We start from the raw sequence: 21,212 nt of genomic DNA on the forward strand, positions 1-21,212 counted from the left end.
ATCATGAGACTTATCCCTTCCTGCTGTAATTCCACTGACTCCAGTGTTCTCTTTCCCCAGTTCTGGTTCCAAAAAAAGAAACAAAACAAGCTTCAGAACTAACATGCTGTGGGAAAATGGAAATGTTGATAGCTCAAATTATTCAGTTTCTTCTGTGTCTTGTGTATGTCTATCTCCTTCACGTGTGTGACCGGTGGGCTTTTTGTTTGCTCCAGGCAGGTTCAACCCTGTCAGATTTGTCTGTGGGGAGGGGCCCGAGAAAATAGACACCCTGGCCTTCCAGGTTGGGGTTAGGAAAAGGAATAACAACCCTGTCCCATAAAAAAGAAAATATGTTACAGAAACAGTGGTAGGAACAGTGCTAGAGAAACTGGTTAATAATCACAATGCCCAGGCTTGAAGCAATCGGAAATACAGAATTCAAAAAGCAAACCTCAGGGGAGATTTGGGGTTTATTCTCTGAGCTTAGCCATGTGCTATAGCACAAGGAGCACTTTTGGAAGTCTCTCATCCCACAACTGGGGAAAGGAAAAGGATTCTGAGGTTCTAGCACGGATTGAAGGAGGACAGTGATGGGGAATAAGGGACTCTTTCTGACTTACCCTAACAATGTCTGTTATAGAGGATGAAATGACTTCTTTCCCTATCCCTGCTCTCTTCCTGCTCTTTGTTATAGTTCAATATATTTTAAGTGCAGAAAATAATAATGAAAATATCTGCTCTCCAGCACAACCTGAAGCAACATCAGAACAACTGGGAATGAAACAATTTGTTTCCCAAGGGAGAACTCGATGACTAACAATTGCTTTGAAATGGGGGAACAGGATAACCGTGATGCTCAGGGTTAGTTTAGACTAGGAAAAGTGATGGAGTTTAGGTCAGGTCAAGGGGAAAGCTAATGCCAACCACTGCACCTGGGCTGCATCTGCACTACAACTTTTTACATTAAGATCACTAACTTGAGCAGCTAACGCCATGTACAGTCCTAGTGGATGGAAGGCACAGGTAGTTTTTGCCTCAGTGTACCTTGCTGGGATCAAACCTCTCTCCTCAACTTGGAACTCATGAACATTCCTGACTGGAGGGACACACACTCCTATGACTCAAAAGGAAAGGAGTTGATAGAAAAGATCATAGGACTGACCCCAAAGAAGGGTGAGCTGCAAAAGGCAGAAGGCGGCAACTTATCTGGTGGAGCTGAGACACCACGGGGAAGATGATGCAAAAATCACTATGTGGGAATTAACTAATGTGATTTTTTTAAAAAAAATTCGTTTTTGCCAACCCTAGTCAAGGGATTTATTACAATTCTCTCTCCTGTGCATTTTCTGATGTCTAATGAGCCTTGAGCGCTGATTGAAGCTTTGCCCGCACTCAGAGCATGTGTAAGGCGTCTCTCCTGTGTGGATTCTCTGATGTGTGATAAGGTTTGAGCGCCGACTGAAGCTTTTCCTACACTCAGAGCATGTGTAGGGCGTCTCTCCCGTGTGGATTCTACGATGTGTGTTCAGGGTAGAGCTCCAATTGAAGCTTTTCCCACACTCAGTGCACGTGTAAGGTTTCTCTCCCGTGTGGATTCTCTGATGTCCGATAAGGTGTGAGCTCCGATTAAAGCTTCTCCCGCACTCAGAGCATGTGTACGGCGTCTCTCCTGTGTGGATTCTACGATGTGTGTTCAGGGTAGAGCTCTGACTGAAGCTTTTCCCACACTCAGAGCATGTGTACGGCGTCTCTCCTGTGTGGATTCTCTGATGTCTGATAAGGTGTGAGTGCCAACTAAAGCTTTTTCCACACTCAGAGCATGTGTAGGGCATCTCTCCTGTGTGGATTCTCTGATGTGTGATAAGGCTTGAGCGCTGACTGAAGCTTTTCCCACACTCATGGCACCTGTAGCGTGTCTTTTCCAAGTTGATTCTACCGCTTGTTATAAGGTCTGAGAGGCTACTAAAGTTTCCCTCTGGCCTCCCCTGAGTCTCACAGGCTTTTGGTTTTTCTGGGAGTGCACAACTCCTGGAAACATTCTCTTTGGATCTTCCTGATGACATTCCATGTGCTTCTCTTCGCTCAGCATCTTCCTGATGGGGTTTCTCCTCCTCATTCTCACTCACCATCCCATCACCTGATGGGAGACAGAGAGAATCCAGACACAGGTCACTACTTGCACCGGAAAGAAAGAAAATCTCAGAGAGAGGAATGGAAAAAGGGATGAACAATCCAAAATATGTGTGGGAGAGATCAAACCTATCAGGAGCTGATTTCCCCCAAAACCTTCCCCAGAGGAGAGAGGAAGGGATCAGTTTTGGTCTGCATCTCACGAGAACACTCAGAGGAAAGCGAGATCGGGGAGCGACCTGCTGCCAGTTGTGAATCAGAATAGGATGGAAGCCAGGAGTGACATCTGCCATAATGATTCCACATCTGCAGGGAACAATCCTGAACTTGGAGAGCTCACAGGCTCTTTGTAGGGCACCCCAAATGTTTCCTGCATTCCCACACAGTTGGTTTAATCAAGTCCTCACCTGTGCGGGCAGCTCTTGGAAGCACTTCTTTCTCAGAGCCACGGAGGTCTGGAACCCACGGCTCTACCCCTCGTTCCACCTGGGAGATCACATCAGGTTTGGAAACTGGAAACCCTACTGCAGGCAAAGAAAATCAGGGAGGTCAGTGGAATTTGTGGGATACTTGTCACAAAGAATAGTCCATGGTTTTAACCCCGAGCTCATTGTTAAGCAGTAACATCCCAAGGCCAGCTTCCTTGGCTCAAAGAGGCAGGAGAGTTATTATGATTATAAATCATATTCATTACATTATTGCTAAGGAGCAACTAACAGTGGGTCCCCATTGTGCTAGGACAAGTACAAACACAGAATAGTAGATGGCCCGTGCCCTGAAGAATTTACAATATAAATACACAAGACAGGCACAGAATGGGATAAGGGACAGAACCCACTGTTAAAATAGAGATATTCAGGACTGCCTGTAAAGCCTATAGTTTAAGAACTTAGGTGTATTTTTATCACTGAGCTACTTACAGGAGTATGAAAACAAAGAATCAAAATCACTGTCTGTATTTGTAAGGGCCTTCTCTTACCGTGACAGTCTGAGGCCTTGTCCTTAGGCTAAGGCCTTTGATTAAGCAGCAGGGGCAGCCATAAGCTGGGAAGCAAAGGGTCACATTCTCACATCCCAAACCAGTCACATTGAATTAAGATGCTATTGGGCTGTTAGGAAGATGATCTTGTCCTGATAGTGCCCAGCACTACCAGATAAAGAAACAGATCTTAAGATGGTTAAAGAAAACTTAGTTTAATAGCAGCCTGGTTTGGCAAGAAATAACTACTCAATGCTTGTGGTTGTGAAACTCTCATTTTTGTATTCTTTTATCTTTATGGCCACCGCTTTACAATGTTAATCAGTCTGATTCTCTAATTGTTTTTGTCTGCTGTATAATTAATTTTGCTAGGTGTAAGTTAATTAGGTAGTGGGATACAGTTGGTTAGAGAATTATGTTTCAATGTGTTAGGATTGGTTAATTAAATTTCAGTACAATGATTGGTTAAGCAAAGGTATAGCTCATAATATTACTATATAATCTGAGTCAAACAGGAGGGGGAACAGGAACAGGGAAACAGGGCAAATGCTCTGCGGCATCAGAGCTCATAGACTCATAGATTCTAGGGTCAGAAAGGACCAATGTGATCACCTAGTCCGACCTCCTGCATAAAGCAGGCCACAGAATCCTATCCATCCACTTTTATAACAAACCCCTAACCTATTCCTGAGTTATTGAAGTCTTCAAATTGTGGTTTGAAGACCTCAAGCTGCAGAGAATCCACCAGCAAGTGACCCATGCTCCACGCTGCAGAGGAAGGCGAAAAACCTCCAGGGCCGCTACCAATCTGCCCTGGAGGAAAATTCCTTCTCGACCCCAAATATGGCGATCAGCTAAACCCTGAGCATGTGGGCAAGACTCACCAGCCAGCACTCAGGAAAGAATTCTCTGCAGTAACTCAGATCCCATCCTATCCCATCCAACATCCCATCATCAACCACTGGGCATACTTATCTGCTGATAATCAAAGATCGATTGCCAAAATTAGGCTATCCCATCATAGTATTCCTTCCATAAACTTATCAAGCTTAATCTTAAAGCCAGATATGTCTTTTGTCCCCACTAATCCCCTTGGAAGGCTGTTCCAGAACTTCACTCCTCTAATGGTTAGAAACCTTCGTCTAATTTCAAGTCTAAACTTCCTAGTGTCCAGTTTATACCCATTCGTTCTTGTGTCTACATTGGTACTAAGCTTAAATAATTCCTCTCCCTCTCTAATATTAATCCCTCTGATATATTTATAAAGAGCAAGCATATCCCCCCTCAGCCTTCTTTTGGCTAGACTAAACAAGCCAAGCTCTTTGAGTCTCCTTTCATATGACAGGTTTTCCATTCCTTGGATCATCCTAGTAGCCCGTCTCTGAACCTGTTATAGTTTGAATTCATCCTTCTTAAACATGGGAGAGTAGAACTGCACACAGTATTCCAGGTGGGGTCTCATCAGTGCCTTATATAACGGTACTAACACCTTTTTATCTTTGCTGGAAATACCTTGCCTGATGCATCCTAAAACCGCATTAGCTTTTTTAACGGCCATATCACATTGGCAGCTCATAGTCATCCTGTGATCTACCAATACCCCAAGGTCTTCCTCCTCCTCTGTTGCTTCCACCTGATGCGTCCCCAATGTATATCTAACCTTCTTACTATTAATCCCTAAGTGCATGACCTTGCACTTTTCACTATTAAATTTCATCCTATTACTATTACTCCAGTTTACAAGGTCGTCCAGATCTTCCTGTATGATATCCTGGTCCTTCTCCGTGTTAGCAATACCCCCCAGCTTCGCGTCATCCGCAAACTTTATTAGCACATTCCCACTTTTTGTGCCAAGGTCAGTAATAAAAAGGTTAAATAAGATTGGTCCAAAAACCGATCCTTGAGGAATTCCACTAGTAACCTCCTTCCAGCTGGTAAGGGGGACACGAGGAAAATGCTCTGCGGTGTCAGAGCAGATACGGGGGAAACGCCACCGAAGACCCCAGGCCCCCTGAATCATCTGGGCAGCCCTGGGTGACAGTCATTCTCTTGTCTCTGTGGGGTATTAGATTGATGTAGGTTACTCCCAGTGAGTCCTAAATGACCCATTCATATCACCTCATGACAGCTATGTGCCAAAACACCTCACGTGTCCTGCTCTTTATAATCATAGCAATACCAATCACAGCAGGAAACTGAGGTGTGTATTGGCATCATACAAGTATCACCAAAAGTCCCACCTCTATCTCACACACACTGCTCACAGCCCCTGGAGAGAAAGCAAAGCACAGGAACTGGACGTTAATCCAGCAAACACAGTGGAGGACAAGCTGAAATCCTCACACTGGTCAAAAAGGAGAGACATGTGGGTCCCTATCCATAGAGAGGGGCTGGCTAGAGGTCTGATACCTGAGGGGCCATTCCTTGAGCAGACCATGGAGGCAGGTCAAAGGCTTAGCTACCCCTGAACTGTGACATTGCAAAAGCACATTTTGGGGATTTAGGAAATCTAGTGACTCAGGTGAAATGGGAGGGAGAATTAAACTCCCCCAGTGGGAGGAGAAGGCTGGGGAATTAAACGCTAACATTCAGGAGCAACAGCCTCTAATTCTTCTGAAAAAGGAGAATGCAAGAAACAAGAACTGGGCTACGTAACCTCAGGAGGGACAGGCTCAAAGATTCAAGGAGCCTGGAGGGAAGACAGCTTGTGGCTGCTGCAGATGGGAAGAGGGGGAACAAGACTCTCTCCAAACTCTCACTCTTCTTGACCCCGACCTGATTTTACGATCTATGAGCTAGTCTCACGTCTTGTGGGCAATTTTATACTTGCTAGAGGTAAGATGCCATGATCAGAGTATTACTTATTATTTTGGTACATGCGTGGAGGCAAAGAGATGAGCATAAAGAAATGGGTTATTAAGGGCAGGTCTACACTACAGCCGGGATTGACGCTCTGAGATCGATCTAGCCGTGGTCGATTTAGTGATACGATTTAGTAAACATAGCCTAAGCTTGCTATAGTTCAGGGCCTTATATTAAGTTGAGGCTTTGTGAGAGTGGTTATGCTGAAGTCTAGGATTTACCTGAGGTTTGGGTAGGGATTCATGGTTAAAGGTCTGGGATCCCCCACAGTTCTAGATCCCCAAACCTCTCCTCCCTCCCAATGACCCACCCAGACCACTTCCTGGGTGCCCTTCCTCCACACTCCCCTCTGCTTCTTCCCATTACTCGCCGCCGGCACCACCTCCCGGCGCCTTTGGAGCTTCTTGTGTTCCCTCCTCCCTCCCTGCTGCCTACTAGTGTATGGGAGATAAGGAAAAAAAGGGGGACAAAGAAACTTTTCAAAACTTTAATGATGAATAAAGGTATAAAGTTATTACTGCTCAGGTTCTTTATAGACCCCACAGTTTCTAATAACCCAGAGGACAGGACTTCTTACCCAGCGAGGTCACCGTCTCATAGTTCTCCTGCATGACATCCCTGTAGAGGGCTCTCTGAACAGGGTCCAGAAGAGCCCATTCCTCCCTAGTGAAATACACAGCCACCTCCTCGAAAGTCACCGGCCCCTGAAAAAGAAAGAGTCCAACACTCAGGACCTGCTGCCCCACTCACAACCCCACTATTCACAAAACAGCAGCACCAGGTAAATGGAAGCTCCAGGAGGCACATGTTAACAGAGTCCCACCCCACCTTGCCTTGAGCAGCCAGGAGGAAGAGAGAACCTTTGTGACTCCCAGCTGACAGACGGAAGCACGGTCATCACATTTATCACATAGCTACTAGCCAAAGCTTAATATAGGAGATGGAGCTGTCTCTGGAGCCTGCTGGTAGCTCCCTGGTAGGAATCCCAACACTCTCCATATAAAATATATGGAAGAAAGGGGAAGTCAATAGTAAAGAATAGAAGTTAGAAGGTCAGAATTGTAGAAAGTTGGCAAGGGAAGCTATCAGAAATCAGTGATCAACCAATGAAAATAAGAAGGAAGTTTTTAAAAGGACAAAATTAATCCTAACAATGGTCCAGATAACTAGAGTTTTGAAAGACCTGCTGGAGGAGTGTGGTGGACTGTTAATGTTGATTTTAATTAGGACTTGGAACACTTGGGAAATTCCAGAAGACTGGAATAAAGCTAATGCAGTGCCAATATTTAAAAAGTATAGAAGAGATGACGCAGCTAATTACAAGTGTGTCAGTCTGAAATCGATACTGGGCAAGAGAATGGAGCAACCAATACTGGATTTCACTAAGAAAGAAAGTAGGGTAATATAATTAGTACCCATTAAAAAGGTTTAGACACAATAGATTCTATCAAACTAACTGGATATCCTTATTGGATGAGATCAAAAGTTTACTTGCAGCTAATAGTCCTGATGTAATATATGTAGGCACATGAGTTGGTTCAGCACAATATTTTGACTAGAAAGATACAAAATACACAGGGCATACATTAAATAGATTAAAAACTGGGATTTTAAATAGGGAACCATGGTCAAGTGGATTTCTTTCTAGTGGGTTCCCGCAAGGATTGGATCTTGGCCCTGTGCTATTTAACATTCTTATCAATGACCTGGAAGAGAATATAAGATCATCACCGATAAAGTTTGCAGTTGCCACAAAGACTAGGGATGGGGGTAACTAATGAAGTGTCAGGAGGTTCAGGTTTCAGCACTGGGAGTCTGGGAAGTTGTCCCAGCCCTGGCTGGAGGGTTATTTCCTGTTCCACAAAGAGGGGAAGTTTCATTCCCAAAGCCTGCGCCTTGAAATTAGAACCTATCTGACACGACAGCCAATATTCAACATAGTGGCAGGATTATAATATGATTAGGACATGACTCATTTTGTACAAAGTGTCTCATGTGTGGTGTCACTGGAAAAGTTATGATTTGCTGAATATGATTATCTTACCTGTGTTATGGATATTGACTCTGTATCTATCTTTCAAATGTGCTTACTCTGGGTTAACAGCCACAACGAGCCTTTCAGGTACAACAATGAAGAAGCCGGACAGTGTTCCTGGCTCATCAACAAAGACAATGGACTGTGGAAGAGCTTAGCCTTCCTGTGAACGGTTCAGCCAGCCTAGGAGTCATGGCTACTGTGACTCAGCAGGGCATGTGACCAGACCACATGACAATGAACTTCATTTTGCTACCTGTATTTTTCCACAAACCGGACTGGGAACTGAGTTTAGAACAAAGGGTTCCTGCCATATGGAAAAGCTACATAAGGTGGAGTGTGACATCAGCTCTTGGCCTCATTCCACGCACAAGAGAACTCCTGGAAACACCTGAGGAACGAACACTGAACTGGGGGAAGTGCTGGTTCCAGGGTAAAGGGATTTCTAGCTTGTGTATGGAAACTTGGTGGACTGCTTGTATCATCAGTCAGGGTGAGAAATTGCTAATTCAAATTCTATCCATCTAGCATGTTAGGCTTGGTCTGAGTTTTCGGTTATTTGCTAGGTAATCTGCTTTGATCTGTTTGCTAACACTTATCGGGAAATTGGCTGTTGTCTTCTCTCTCTCGTTGAGTGGCTTAGGTAATGCACTCAGATAGCTTAGTTGGCTGCATGAAGCCACCTGCTGTCGTGTTGGGTGATAACAGGCCCTGGAGAGGCAGGCTGAATCTCCAGCAAAGCAGTGTGAGAAGGGCCAGCCCAGCTTGAGGGTTAGAGGGCACAGCGGTTCCCAGAAGCCCCCAGACTGCACCCCAGGGTGACAACCCATCACAGCCTAAAGTACACAAGTCTCAACAGTTTTGTCACATCCTCTCCCCTTCCCTTTCTCCACTAAAGATATTTCCTGCCTCCCACCACCTCTAGCAGATCCCACCAGTGGTGAGCTCCAGCCAGTTCGCATGAACAGGTTGTTAAATTTAGAAGCCTTTTTAGAACAGGTTGTCCCAGGACTACTGGTTCTAAAAAAGCTCTTAAATTTAACAAAGGCTCGGGCAGTTGTCCACCCGGCCCCAAGCCCCAGCTCACCTCCCCCTCTCCTCTGAAAGCTCCATCCTCCTTCTCCTCCCCATCCCCTGCTTCCTGAGAACCAAATGTTCAAGGGAAGCCTGAAACAAGCAGCAGGCAGGTAACCTGGTCCGGGGGGTGGGGGGGGGGGGTGACGGCACATGTGGCTCAGTCTGGCTCCACCTGGCCATGGTCAAGCACCCCTGGCTCGGGGCTGGTCCCGGCCGAGCGGCTCCGACTCGGCCCAGCTCAGGCCCCGCAGCACCGGTCCCAGCCGAGCAGCTCCAGCCTGGCTCGAGGAGTTGGGTCCTGCGGCGCCAGACGCGGTCCCGGCCGAGCTGTTCCAGTCCTGGCCCCAGGCAGTGTGGTAAGGGGGCAGGGAGCAGGTGTTTGGTGGGTTGTGGGGGGTGGATAGGGGTCGGGGTGGTCAGAGGGCAGGGAACAAGGGAATTGAATGGGGGCAAGGGTCCCAGGGGGCAGTCAGGAAGGAGCAGGGGTTGGATGAGGTGGTGGGGGGCAGTCAGGGACAGAGAGAAGGGATGGTTGGATGGGGCAGAGGTTCCGAGGGGGCATCAAGAATGAGAGGAGGGGTTTGATGGGGCGGTAGGGGGTAGTCGGGGACAGGGAAGGGGGGGATGGATCAGGGGTCCCTGTGGGGGTGTCAAGAAACGGGGGGGTTGGATGGGGCACGACCCCCGGGGGGGCATGAGCCCCTCATGAAGTGAGGAGGAAGAAACCTGTTGTTAATATTTTGGCAGCTCATCACTGGCTCCCACCCTCCTATACATTTACCGCTTCTCTCCCTCCAAGCAGAACCCACCACCAGCTCCCTGAGAATCCCTTACCTGAGACAGCTCCATTGCAGCCATTTCCTTCCCCCTGGGAGGATGGGATGATCTGCAGCAGAACGTGGATGTTATTCTGTAGCCTGCCAGGGTGAGAAGGGCAATGTGAGAGAATTCAGACAGGGTTTCTCTCCTTTCCACATGTTGATTCCCCCCAGGATTTCCCCTGCTAATGGACATTCTAGGTTCTGCCACACTGGGAAGCACAGAGTGACCTTATTCCAGTACAGATCTAGCCCCCTCCTACCAGGGTGTAATCCTCTGACACATGGTGAAACACACCCAGCAGCAGAGTCTCTCTGTTACACTTATCAAGTTTGCAGGCGATACCAAGCTGGGAGGGGTTGCAAGGACTTTGGAGGATAGAACTGAAATTCAACATCATCTGGACAAACTGGAGAAATGGTCTGAAGTAAACAGGATGAAATTCAATAACGACAAATGCAAGTACAGCGCTTAGGAAGGAACAATCATACAAAATGGGAAATAACTGCCAGGGAAGGAGTGCTATGGAAACAGATCTGGGGATAATAGTGGATCAGAAGCAGAATATGAGTCAACAGAGTTACACTTTTTTTGCAACAGTAAGTATCATTTGGGGATGTATTAGTAGGAGTATTGTTAACAAGACACGAGAAGTAATTCTGCTGCTCTACTCCGCACTGATTAGGTCTCAACTGGAGTAGTGTGTCCAGTTCTGGGGACCACATTTCATGAAGGATGTGGACAAAATGGAGAAAGTCCAGAGAAGAGTAATAAAAATGAATAAAGGTCTAGAAAACATGGCCAATGAGGGAAGATTGAAAAAACTGGGTTTGTTGAGTCTGCAGAAGACTCAGAGGGGACACGATCACAGTATTCAAGTACATAAAAGGTTGTTACAAGGATGCCAGAGAAAAATTGTTCTTCTGAATCGGTGAGGATAAGACAAGAAGCAATGGACTTAAATTACAGCAAGGGCGGTTAAGGATAGAGATTAGGAAAAAAACTTCCTAAATGTCAGAGTAGTTAAGCACTGGAATAAATTGTCTAGGGAGGTTGTGGAATCTCCATCACTGGGGATATTTAAGAGCAGCCTGGACAAACACCTGTCAGGGATTGTCTAGATAATATTGAGTCCTGCCTTGAGTGCAGGGGACTGGCCTAGATGACCTCTCGAGGTCCCCTTCCAGTTCTATAATTCTATGAACCAAAGGCCAGAGAAGAGCAGAATCAAAGGAGTCACTCTGGGGAATTCTCCCTGTCACTGTTCCCAAGGCAGCTCTCTCAGGTTTACAAAGCTGTTTGATGCTCCAGCGTTTATGTCTCTCCTGCAAGTGCCCCTTTCATGGGCTGGGCCTAGTTTTAGCTTTTGGGAAGCGTGAGCCCTGGGGCTCTGAGACTGGGCCTTCTTGCCTCAGAACATCTTGTTTCTTTCTGTGGCCCCACAGTGAGTCCAAATGAGTAGATACTCCTGACAGAGACAGTGAACGTAAGAACGTTCAGAGCTGCCCACTGCATCAGAGCAATGGTCCATCTAGCTGAATCGCCAATGCCAGGTGCTTCAGAGGGAATGAACAGAACAGGTAATCATCAAATGATCCACCTCGTCACCCATTCCCAGCTTCTGGCAAACAGAGGCTCGAGACACCATCCCTGCCAATCCTGCCTGTGACACTGGTAGATGAGGTGTTAGCTCTTGCAAAAGACCCCATCTCTTCATTGAACAGGGAGAAACACATAGCTGGAATCAGTCTGACTCACCCGTGTTAGTATTAGGGACTAGGATTATAAGAATGCGTTTACACTTTATTGAATGCTTGTGAGTTGCTGACTGGGTTAATATCTGACTAGTTGCATTGTGAGCCTCTGTGGCTCTGTAAATCACCAGACAGGACAGAGACTTTACCTAGGTGAAGTGCTGACTGGCAACCGAATACATTACATCCTGCCTGGCAGGAAAGGTTCATGAACACAAGATAGACTATTATGGGATGTTAAAGACGACAAAAGACTGTTGTTGTGCTCTTGACTTCCCATTAGCTGAGTTTGCAGCTCAGAGCACATGGCAGGAAGGGGATAAAAAACCCCATACAGAAGGAACTGATTTATCTGTATGCTGCTTGGACTCTGGGGGGCAAAGTTTCTAGGCATAAGCAAGAGATCCACAGCTGATTAGCCTGCGTAAGTCCTAAGGAAGATATAGGGCTTGCTTATTATAAAGGCTTCTATTACCTTTTGAAATTTAAGACTGTAACTTGTCTCCATCTATAGGATTACCTGCTTTAACTTTGTAAACAACTCTTGTTTCCTTTTAAATAAGACTTAATACAGGTTATTACAGGACTGGCTACAAGTATTGTCTTTGCTGTGAGATCTAAGATTTAACTGACCTCAGAAAGTGACTGGTCCTTTGGGACAAGGTCAGGCGTGACAAAGCCCTGGCTGGGATGATTTAGTTGAGGATTGGTCCTGCTTTGAGCAGGGGGTTGGTCTAGATACCTCCTGAGGTTCCTTCCAGCCCTGAAATTCTATGACTGGTAGTAACCTGAACATTGCTGTGATTCATGGGCTAAGGCAGTGGTTCTCAACCAGGGGACCTGGGTCACCTGGGGGCCACTAGCAGGTTTCAGGGCGGGCGCCAAGCAAGGCCAGCATTAGACTCACTGAGGCCCAGGGCAGAAAGCTTAAGTCCCAGCGCATGGGGCTGAAGTCCAGGGCCCTGAGCCCCTACCTGAGGCTGAAGCCAAAGCTTGAGCAATATAGATTTGTGGGGCCCCTGTGGCATGGCACCCCGAGAGAGGAAGAAAGTGCCCTGAGGACTCAGCCAGAAGGTTGAGCCCTGACACACTACTGGCTTAGAGGGTCTCTGCCAGTCAGGAAGCACTAGCAGCGAGGGAAGACTGGCAATTGATGGTTGGAGGGGTGAAGAAGTTTGGGGTATGCTGGGGGAAGAAGCGTCTGGGACTGGATAATCTGGGGCTGGGCAGTCTACATAGGGGACACTTGCTCCTCCTGTGCCCTTTCCACACCCTCTTGCGAGTAGAGAATGATCATCCTGTCCCCACCTCCAGAGGCAGCCATGTCTCGGGACTCTCCCAAGTTCCACCCACTAACTCTCTTCTCATTTGGGGTATAGCTTGGGGCAACAAATCACCACCAAGACGAACCCAGATGAATGCTGGTTGTTCTGGTGCCACAGGGGCCTCTGGAGGGTGAAAGGCAGAACTGTAGCACTTCTCAGGCAGAACGTATCTTCTTCATGCCAAAAAAAGAAATTCTGTGCTGGACGTGAATTCTGTGCATACACAGTGGTGCAGAATTCCCACATGAGGAACGCACACCTGCCACAAACATAACCTGCTCACTCCCATCTCTTCTCCCTATGGGTCGAGTCCCAGAACTGCTGCTGTCATTAATGCACACAGGCTTTCACTCCCGTTAGTGCTGGCAAGACCCAACCCAGTTACAGGACTGAACCTTCATTTTCCTAGCACATGGGACAGTCTCAGCTGAGGGGGAGGTGAGATGGGGAGGGGTTACAAAGGGGAAAGTTGTTGTACCCATGTTGGTCCCAGGATAGCAAACAGGTATTTTTAATTAGTTCTAAAATAATTACCTCACCCACCTTGTCTCTCCAAGAGATCTGAAAGTGGTAGAAGGAGACAAACAGGAAGACAGAGCTCAGGACTCTAAACCAAACATTTCAAACCCCTGGAAGAAACTACATTTCCCTTCTGCCCCTGGGAATGTTTGGATCCTATATGAGGGACCACCCCATTCCCCTCACAGCAGCAAAGGGAGACTGCAGCCAGCCCCAGATGGTCCTTCCCAATCCTGGCATGTTTGTTGTGACAGTTTGTGTGTGGCAGGTGCACGGGCTGGGTACAGCTGGACCCATCTGCAGATCGGAAAGTCAGGGCAACTCCAGCACAGCTTGGGGGCTGTGGGCAGGGGGAGCAGTTCTGGAGCTGGGCCTCTGTCCTCTCTAGATCCCATGGCACATGACTCTGGTAGCATCAAGTGGGTCCATCACTGCAGGGGAAGATTGGGGTAGTGTCTGAGATCAGGGTGAGAATTGGAGGGGGGTCCATGCTCAAGAATGGGGGATGGAATTCACCTCCCACACCCCTCTGCAGAGCTCAGCAACTAGGGATTTATCCAGTGAAGTGAATTTCACTCTGGGTGACTTTGAGTCAGACACGGAAAGATCCTTGTGCCTTAGGTTCTACACGGGCCACAGGAGTTTACTAGTTCTCCCTCCCTAGATGGCCGGGGGTAGCCAGGGATAATTAGTGGGTTATGGGAATTAGAATATGAAAATTCACTAAGAACAATGATATTTCTGTGTTTATTATTAAAGCCACAGACACCCATCGATCCCCGTCCTCCTTCCGATGAGCTATAAATATCTAAGGGACTCAGCTACTGATCCTGCAGTCAGTTCCTGCCCTTCCCCACTTTCTAAAGCAGCACTTTTAACACCAGGGCAGGGAAACATGTAAATACTTTGAACCAAATTCCAGAAGATGCTGAGCATGGAGAAGTTCAAATGAAACCAAGGTTCCATCTCTCCAAGGACCTGGTCCCTAGTGCAAAACAACAGACACTCCCCAGAAATCTGAAATGGCCACTTCATAACTGACAAAACGTTAATAATCTGTTCATTTCTGGGAATTACCAACAAGAGAAACAACCCAGTGACGGTGATATCCTGAGGAAAAGATCTCATGTGTCTTTAGATCATACCCATTTGTAACCTGGAACTTTATACACTAAAATGCCTAATTCATAGCCCTATGGTGATTACCTGGCATCACTACAGGGCAGAATTAAGGTTGGGTGCCTTAGTTGTGAATGTCCATCCCCTAACATATTGCAATTGCGGTTAAGTGGGTTTGACAAAATTCATTTTGTCTATTTCTTTCTCGTAATTTCAATAGATAGTGATAAAAATTTTTAAGCCCTTTTTTCAATGTTTACAATTTCAATGTTCAGAGTTGTGGGAAGTTATGGGAGTCCACAGACAACAATTATTTTAATTATAGTAACTGCTGAGATTCCAAAAGCCAAATCATATAACTGTTCAAAGAGAAATTGTCAATGTCACATGCAAAATATACAGTGTAAATATCCTTAAATCACACTCAACTTTTTCCAGAAGCATTTCTGTATATTACTTATACAAATATTTTTTCGTCTGTGTACAGTGAAATCAGCATTTGCTGCAATTTATTCATAAAAATCTAATCATTTCAAACATAATTTTAAGTAATAAAGTACTTGAATTCTTTCACTTCCTAGACTGGAATATTTCATTTCAGGATAATTACTCCCTCCCTGTGATGTATTTTTCTCTCAGTACCATAACCCTCTTGTGATGTAGCTCTTGTCTCGGTGCTCTCCTGAGGCCAGTGGCATTATGATCAGAAGGTGACACACTGACACATGAGCAGAGACACATGGAGGAGGGTGGAGGACGAGGTAACATGGAGCCTACCAGGGTTGAACATGGCCCTAAGAACAAATGCCCTCTCAGACTCTCCTCTCTCCCACCTCCCAGAGTCAGTAACTCGGATAAATCGTTCCTTGAAATCTAAACAGCCCCAGTTTGAGAGACTGTGATTAATGCAGGTACCTTAGGGGCTGCTGCACCAACCCCCTGCCTGGATGAGGAGGATGAAGAATAGCAGTAAAAATGGGTTAGGCTGGGAGAGGGCACAGTTGATGTGAGACTGGGAGCCAAGTTGACCAAGAGGCCAGAACTCATGGAGGGTTTAGGAGAAGTCAACAGGACTGGGTAGAGGCATTTCAGTGTATTTTCCCCATTAACCATTCTGCCATGTTTTTAATTTAGAAACTTTTCATTCTCATCTAAACACCTTGGAGCTAAGCTGGATTGATCCATTTCCACTTACAGCGGGAGAGTTATTAGGTGTTTAATCAGATGCTCATGCAACACAAAGCAGTGAATAATGGGTGTGCTTTCATTCATTAACTTGACTGTGTGCTGTGCATCGCTTTTAAAAAAAGATGGTGTGTGAGGGAGTGTCAAAATTTTAGGCATTAAGAAATGGTAGGTAGGTGTTTGTTCCTTTCTCATGCATTTCTCTCCTAATTTTAATGTCAGTTTTGAATTAGTATTAATACCATGTTCTTTTAACAGCAGTAGGGTCCTTTTGTATAATTGTTTGCAAGATTTCAATGGATATTGCAAACCAACCATCTTAACCTCTTATTTTGAGATTCCTAAATACAACTCAGCGCACCTCTCCTGAACGACTGCAAGCCCTGGCCGGTGACATGTTCCTTAGAGAGCAAACACTTGACGAGCGCTTTCAACCTAAAAGCGCGCATTTGGCTCTTTGACACTGCTTTATTCGCCCAGCCAGAAAATGCTATAGGGAACCCGGTCATTACAGCCGACCGTCACTAGGTACAGTTCTACCAGCTATGGGCCAACATTCAAATGGTTCTGTTTGTTTATCTTTTATTCAGCGTTGCAATTCTTAGATCCTATTTAAAAACTGGAAGTGAAATAACCGAAGCAAGTTAAGGAGAGAGCGGCATCAGGCAAAGGTGGGGGTAAAACAACAAATGGAAAGAACTGACCATGCAGAAAGGAACATCGCAAACTATCAGAGCCCCAGACCCCCGTCCAACTGACCCCACTCCAGCCAGGCATATCAAGCTGGGTCCCTGAAAAATCGCCCAGCCCATCTGGCAGTGAATGCTGCGTGTTTCAGGCAGAGCTACGCTGTGTGCATCTGCTCTGCTGACATGCTACTTTGGTACGGAACGCACCACGGCCACAGGGAGCAGAGACATGGACTCCTACAAAACACATACCCAGACACACCTCCAATGCCGCATCCCATCCCCACCTCCCTACTGTCTGCCATCCCCTCCCCTACCTCCACATGGCCATTCTCAGCCTATTGCTAACACTTCCTCCCAGCCTTCAGCACTATAAATAAATAAATAAAACGCGGTGTTACAAAAGGTAGATTGTGCCACAGAAACCGGATCTGGATGTCAGTAAGGTTTTTGATATAGTTCCACATGGGAAACTATTCATTAAATTGGAGAAGATGGGGATTAATATGAGAACTGAAAGTCAATAAAGAATTGGTTCAAGGAGAGTCTACAAGAGGGTCATATTGAACGGTGAGTTGTCAGGCTGGAGTGAGTTACTAGTGGAGTTCCTCAGATCAGTCTTGAGACCAATCTTACACAATACTTTTATTAGTGATCTTGGCACAAGAAGTGGGACTGGGACACAAAACTGGGAAGGATTGCCAATATGGAGGAGGACAGGAAAATCATACAAGAAAATCTACATGTCCTTGAAAGCTGGAGTAATAGAAATGGGATGAAAATGAATAGTGCACTAATTCTAGTTGTTAGTCCCCAAGTGTATAATTTTGCAATAATCTGGGGATTTATCGATTGGAAGTGACAGAGGAGGAGAAAGACCTGGGTGTATTGGTTGATCACAGGATAATTATGAGCTGTCAACGTGATGCAGCCGTGAAATAGGTTAATGCAGTCCTAGGATGCATCAGGTGAGGTATTTCCAGCAGACACATGAAAGGGTTAGTACTGTTATAAAAGGCACCGATGAGACCTCATCTGAAACACACCTCTACCTTCTGCCATTAAAGTCCCTGAGTCTACAAACTGTGCTTTGTGTTGCACAGACACTGATGCAGATCAGGGCCCCATCGTGCAGCACATGGCAGAGAACCTGACTGAGACCAGCACCTCCATTCTGCTGGGCACTGCACAGACAGAGAAGGACAGTCCTTGCCCCAAAGAGATCACAATCCAAGGAGACAATGGGTAGGAGGAAAACAGAGAGGGGCTGTGACTTCCCCAAGGTCACCGAGCAGGTCAGGGACAGAGCCAGGAACAGACTCTGTTAACACCAGAGCCACATCACCCGCAGCTTGGAAAGGTCCCCACACCTCATTGTACTAAGCTGCAGGAAGAGGTGGTTTGTCCAGGGACGCACAGGCTGTCTTGGCAGGGTAGCTCAGCTGTGGTCCCTGCACACAGCTGGGTGTGTGTGTCATGGGTCAGGAGAAGTCAGTGTCCAGTCCTGTGGGGTTGTGCTCCTGGCTCATACCTCCAGCACTCACTGCTGCCCCTCCCTTCCCAGCTGCACTGGTCAGCCAGCCCCAGGCCTCTATGAGGTCACTGTCCCTCCCACTCCACCACTTCAAACCTGCAAACAGGGACATGGTGCACCAGTGCCAGAGTGCATTAGTGTAAAGTCTGTCTGTACTAAGGGTTTGCACCAGTGCCTAAAACACCAGTGTGGCAGAGACCTTCAGTACCCAAAACAGCAGGACGGTGGCACTAGAACTGGGATCTAGTTCTAGCTTTGTCACAGACCATGCACATATCAATGTTTCTCCTCCCAACTTTAGTCTCTTTACCCAGCTGCCCACTCACTGGGGTCTCTCCTCTCTCCAGAGCTCCTCACCACTAAAATATGTGTGCGTGTCATCAGAGCTGAGCAAGTTCAGCTCTGGAATAGTCTTACAAGGGGGGCTGTAGAGTCTCTTTCCCTGGAAGTTTTTAAGAACTGGTAGGACAAACCTCTGTCAGAGATAATCTACATATACTTGGTCCTGCCTCAGCAGAGAGAGCTGGACTTGATGACATCTTGAGGTCTTATCTAGCCCTACATTTCAAGGATGTTATGCTATATATACATATAAAACAACATACAGAAAAAAACCACACAACAACATGATGTCAGGTCATTCAAAAAAACAACAACAAAACAAAAAACTACACTGCATAGCATTAAATGACACAATACTAAGGAGAAGAAAGCAACACAATGCAAACTAACACACCTTAGGATAAAAGTACACAATGCAAAATAACAACTCAAACCAAGATAACACAGACACCAAACAAGCTAAGGCAAAACAACGCATCATAAAACTATGCAACTCAACATGGTGCATCATAGTTCCAAAAGGCACCATGCAAAATAGCTCAGCATAGAACAGGACACAGCACAAGAGAGAATTATTTCAGTGTAGACCTGGAAGGCATCTTGAGAGGTCGTCTACTCCAGCCTCCTGTGATGAGGCAGAACCAAGTATCCCTAGACATTCCCAGACTGGTGGATCTCTAACCTGGTCTAAAAAATCTCCAGTGAAGAAAATTCCACAGTCTCCCTTGGAAGCCAATGCAAGGCAAACACAGACCAGAACAACACTGTACACACACATGCTGGGCTTGTGGATAAGGGGAGAGGGAAGACCTGAAACAATCTGGGTTCAGTTCCAAGTTTTGTCCCAGATTCTCCATGCAAACTTGAGCAAATTACTTCAGCTCTCTGATCTTCAGTTTCCCCATCTGTAAAATGGAGAGTCGCCTCCGAGCATTGGCATATTTAGCCTTTGAGCTTTTTGTGGCAAGGTCTATCATTGTGGGCATGTCTACACTGCAGTCAGACACCGGCGGCTGGCCTGTGCCCACTGACTTGGGCTCACATGGCTCAGGCTGCAGGGCTGTTTAACTGTGGTGTTGATGTTCTGGCTTGGGCTGCAGCCCAAGGTCTGGCACCCTCCCACCTCGCAGGGTCCTACAGCCTGGCTCTAGCCCGAGACAGCACATCTATACTGCAATTAAACAGCCCCTTCGCCTGAGCACCGTGAATCTGAGTCAGCTGGCATGGGCCAGCTGGGGGTTTTAATGGCAGTGTAGAGATACCCTTGGTGTCTTTTCTGCACCTGTCACAATGGGGACCCTGATTTTGGTTAGTGTTTGTGCAGAGCCCTGCACAACAGGAAGACTGATCTCAGCTGGGGACTCCGCAACTCCCAGCATTACAGGATCCCTGATTTTGTTTAGGGCCCCTGCAGCAACTGGCAAAATGTGGGGGCAGGATCTCTGTCAGGGTCTGTGCAGTGCACAGTACAGTGTTGGGGTGTGATCTTTGTTAGGGTCAGTGCAATGCCAGGCCCAACGGGGACACAGATTTCAGTCGAGGTCTCTGAAGTGCTCGCAACAATGGAGGCAGCAGTTTGGGTCACAGTCGTGCGCTGCCAGGCACAAGGGGGGCCGTGATCTCAGTGCAGATCTCCGTTTTACCTGGCACAACAGTGGGGTCTGATCTCACCTGGGGTCTGTTCATTGCCTGGCAGAACAGGGCCACGCTCAGTACGATAGGAGCCCTGATCTCAGTCACAGACCTGGAGAGAAAAGTGGGAAGATTTTTGAGAATTTGAAATCAGTATTTCAGAACTGAGCAGAAAATGGGGCACAAACTAAATATTTGCCAATATAAGGGACAAGCATCAACATGTGGGGAGATTTTATGTCACTATTCAACAGTTCAAGAGAAAAGAGGGGAAATTGGAGGGGATTACACAGGGATATTGAATCAACAGGATGGGACGGATTCTTCTTGCCTCACACTCACAGGGCCAGGAGGGAGCCCTGGGTGATGTCTTTTCACAGGGGAAAGGAGCGGGGCTGGAGTCAGAAGGTTGCTGGCTGTGGGGAGGGGCTGGCAATGGGAGTATTGTGGCCACAATAGGTCTGGGAATGTGACTAGCTAGTAATGGGGGGGTGGCAGAGGAGTAGCTGGACTAGAAAATCTGGGGCTTGGCCATCTCTATGGGGGACCCCTGCTCATCCCTCCCCTTCCTGGCCCTTCCCACGCTCTGTTGCCAGCAGAGAGGGGCCCCACCAGCCCAGCCCAGAGGTGTCCCTGTCTCAGGACCCCCCCAGCCTCTGCCCAGCTCAGAAATCACTCGGGGGAACCATTTCCCACCCACACAAGGACAAATCCCTGCAGGTGAAAATGGGGGAAACACCCCAAACCTGAGATCTGAACTGGCCATTGGCGAAGGGCAGAGAAAATGGGGCAGTGGGGGGAGGGGAACAGGGAACTTCTCAGGGGTTTGGGGGAGGGGGGGTCACCCTGGGTGCTGCTCGTTGCTCTCTAGGGAGAAAGGGGGCAGGACGGGAGAGGAGGGGGGTCCCCACGGGGGGGGCAGCGGTAAATCCGAGGGGATCTCAGCCCCCCCCTTTCTCTCCCCGCTCCTCGGGGGTCACCTGCTCCCCCCCCCCCCCCCCCCGGCCATGTCCGGGCTGCTCAGACATTTCCCGCCCGCCCCTTTCCCAGCCCCCGCCCGGCCCCACAGGGGGTTAATGCGGGACTCTCCTGCTCCTCGATCTGCGCATGCCCAGAGCCCAACGGCACAAACCCTTCTCCGGCCCCGGGAGAGGCTCCAACGGCCCCGCGCGAGCCAGGCAGAGCCGGAGCGGCCCACGCGCGTTTGCACCTCGGCTTGTCTCGCCTAC

General features: G+C 47.4%; 1 protein-coding gene across 1 annotated transcript; it reads right to left on the reverse strand.

Annotated features, from left to right (window-relative positions):
* Positions 1 to 1,274: 1,274 nt before the first annotated feature.
* Positions 1,275 to 21,209, reverse strand: LOC127039413 (zinc finger protein 879-like). Its single transcript, XM_050933154.1, has 6 exons — positions 21,116 to 21,209; positions 19,995 to 20,095; positions 9,900 to 9,982; positions 6,531 to 6,657; positions 2,520 to 2,636; positions 1,275 to 2,119 (listed from the first exon to the last, which is right to left on the reverse strand). Exons 2-6 carry the CDS (start codon positions 20,035 to 20,037, stop codon positions 1,287 to 1,289), a joined length of 1,203 nt encoding a protein of 400 aa, XP_050789111.1. The 5' UTR covers positions 20,038 to 20,095; positions 21,116 to 21,209; the 3' UTR covers positions 1,275 to 1,286.
* Positions 21,210 to 21,212: the final 3 nt, after the last annotated feature.

This window comes from Gopherus flavomarginatus, chromosome 23 (genome assembly GCF_025201925.1).
Source record: "Gopherus flavomarginatus isolate rGopFla2 chromosome 23, rGopFla2.mat.asm, whole genome shotgun sequence".
Classification (NCBI taxonomy): Eukaryota; Metazoa; Chordata; order Testudines; family Testudinidae; genus Gopherus; species Gopherus flavomarginatus.

Bases quoted from the DNA above. Each gene is read 5' to 3' on its own strand.
- LOC127039413 (XM_050933154.1), bottom strand. From the start codon at position 20,037: ATGAACAGACCCCAGGTGAGATCAGACCCCACTGTTGTGCCAG. The intron at 9,983-19,994 runs GTAAAACGGAGA...TCACCCTGGCAG, and splicing joins AGACCCCACTGTTGTGCCAG to GCTACAGAATAACATCCACG. The intron at 6,658-9,899 runs GTAAGGGATTCT...TTTCTTTTTCAG, and splicing joins CTGCAATGGAGCTGTCTCAG to GGGCCGGTGACTTTCGAGGA.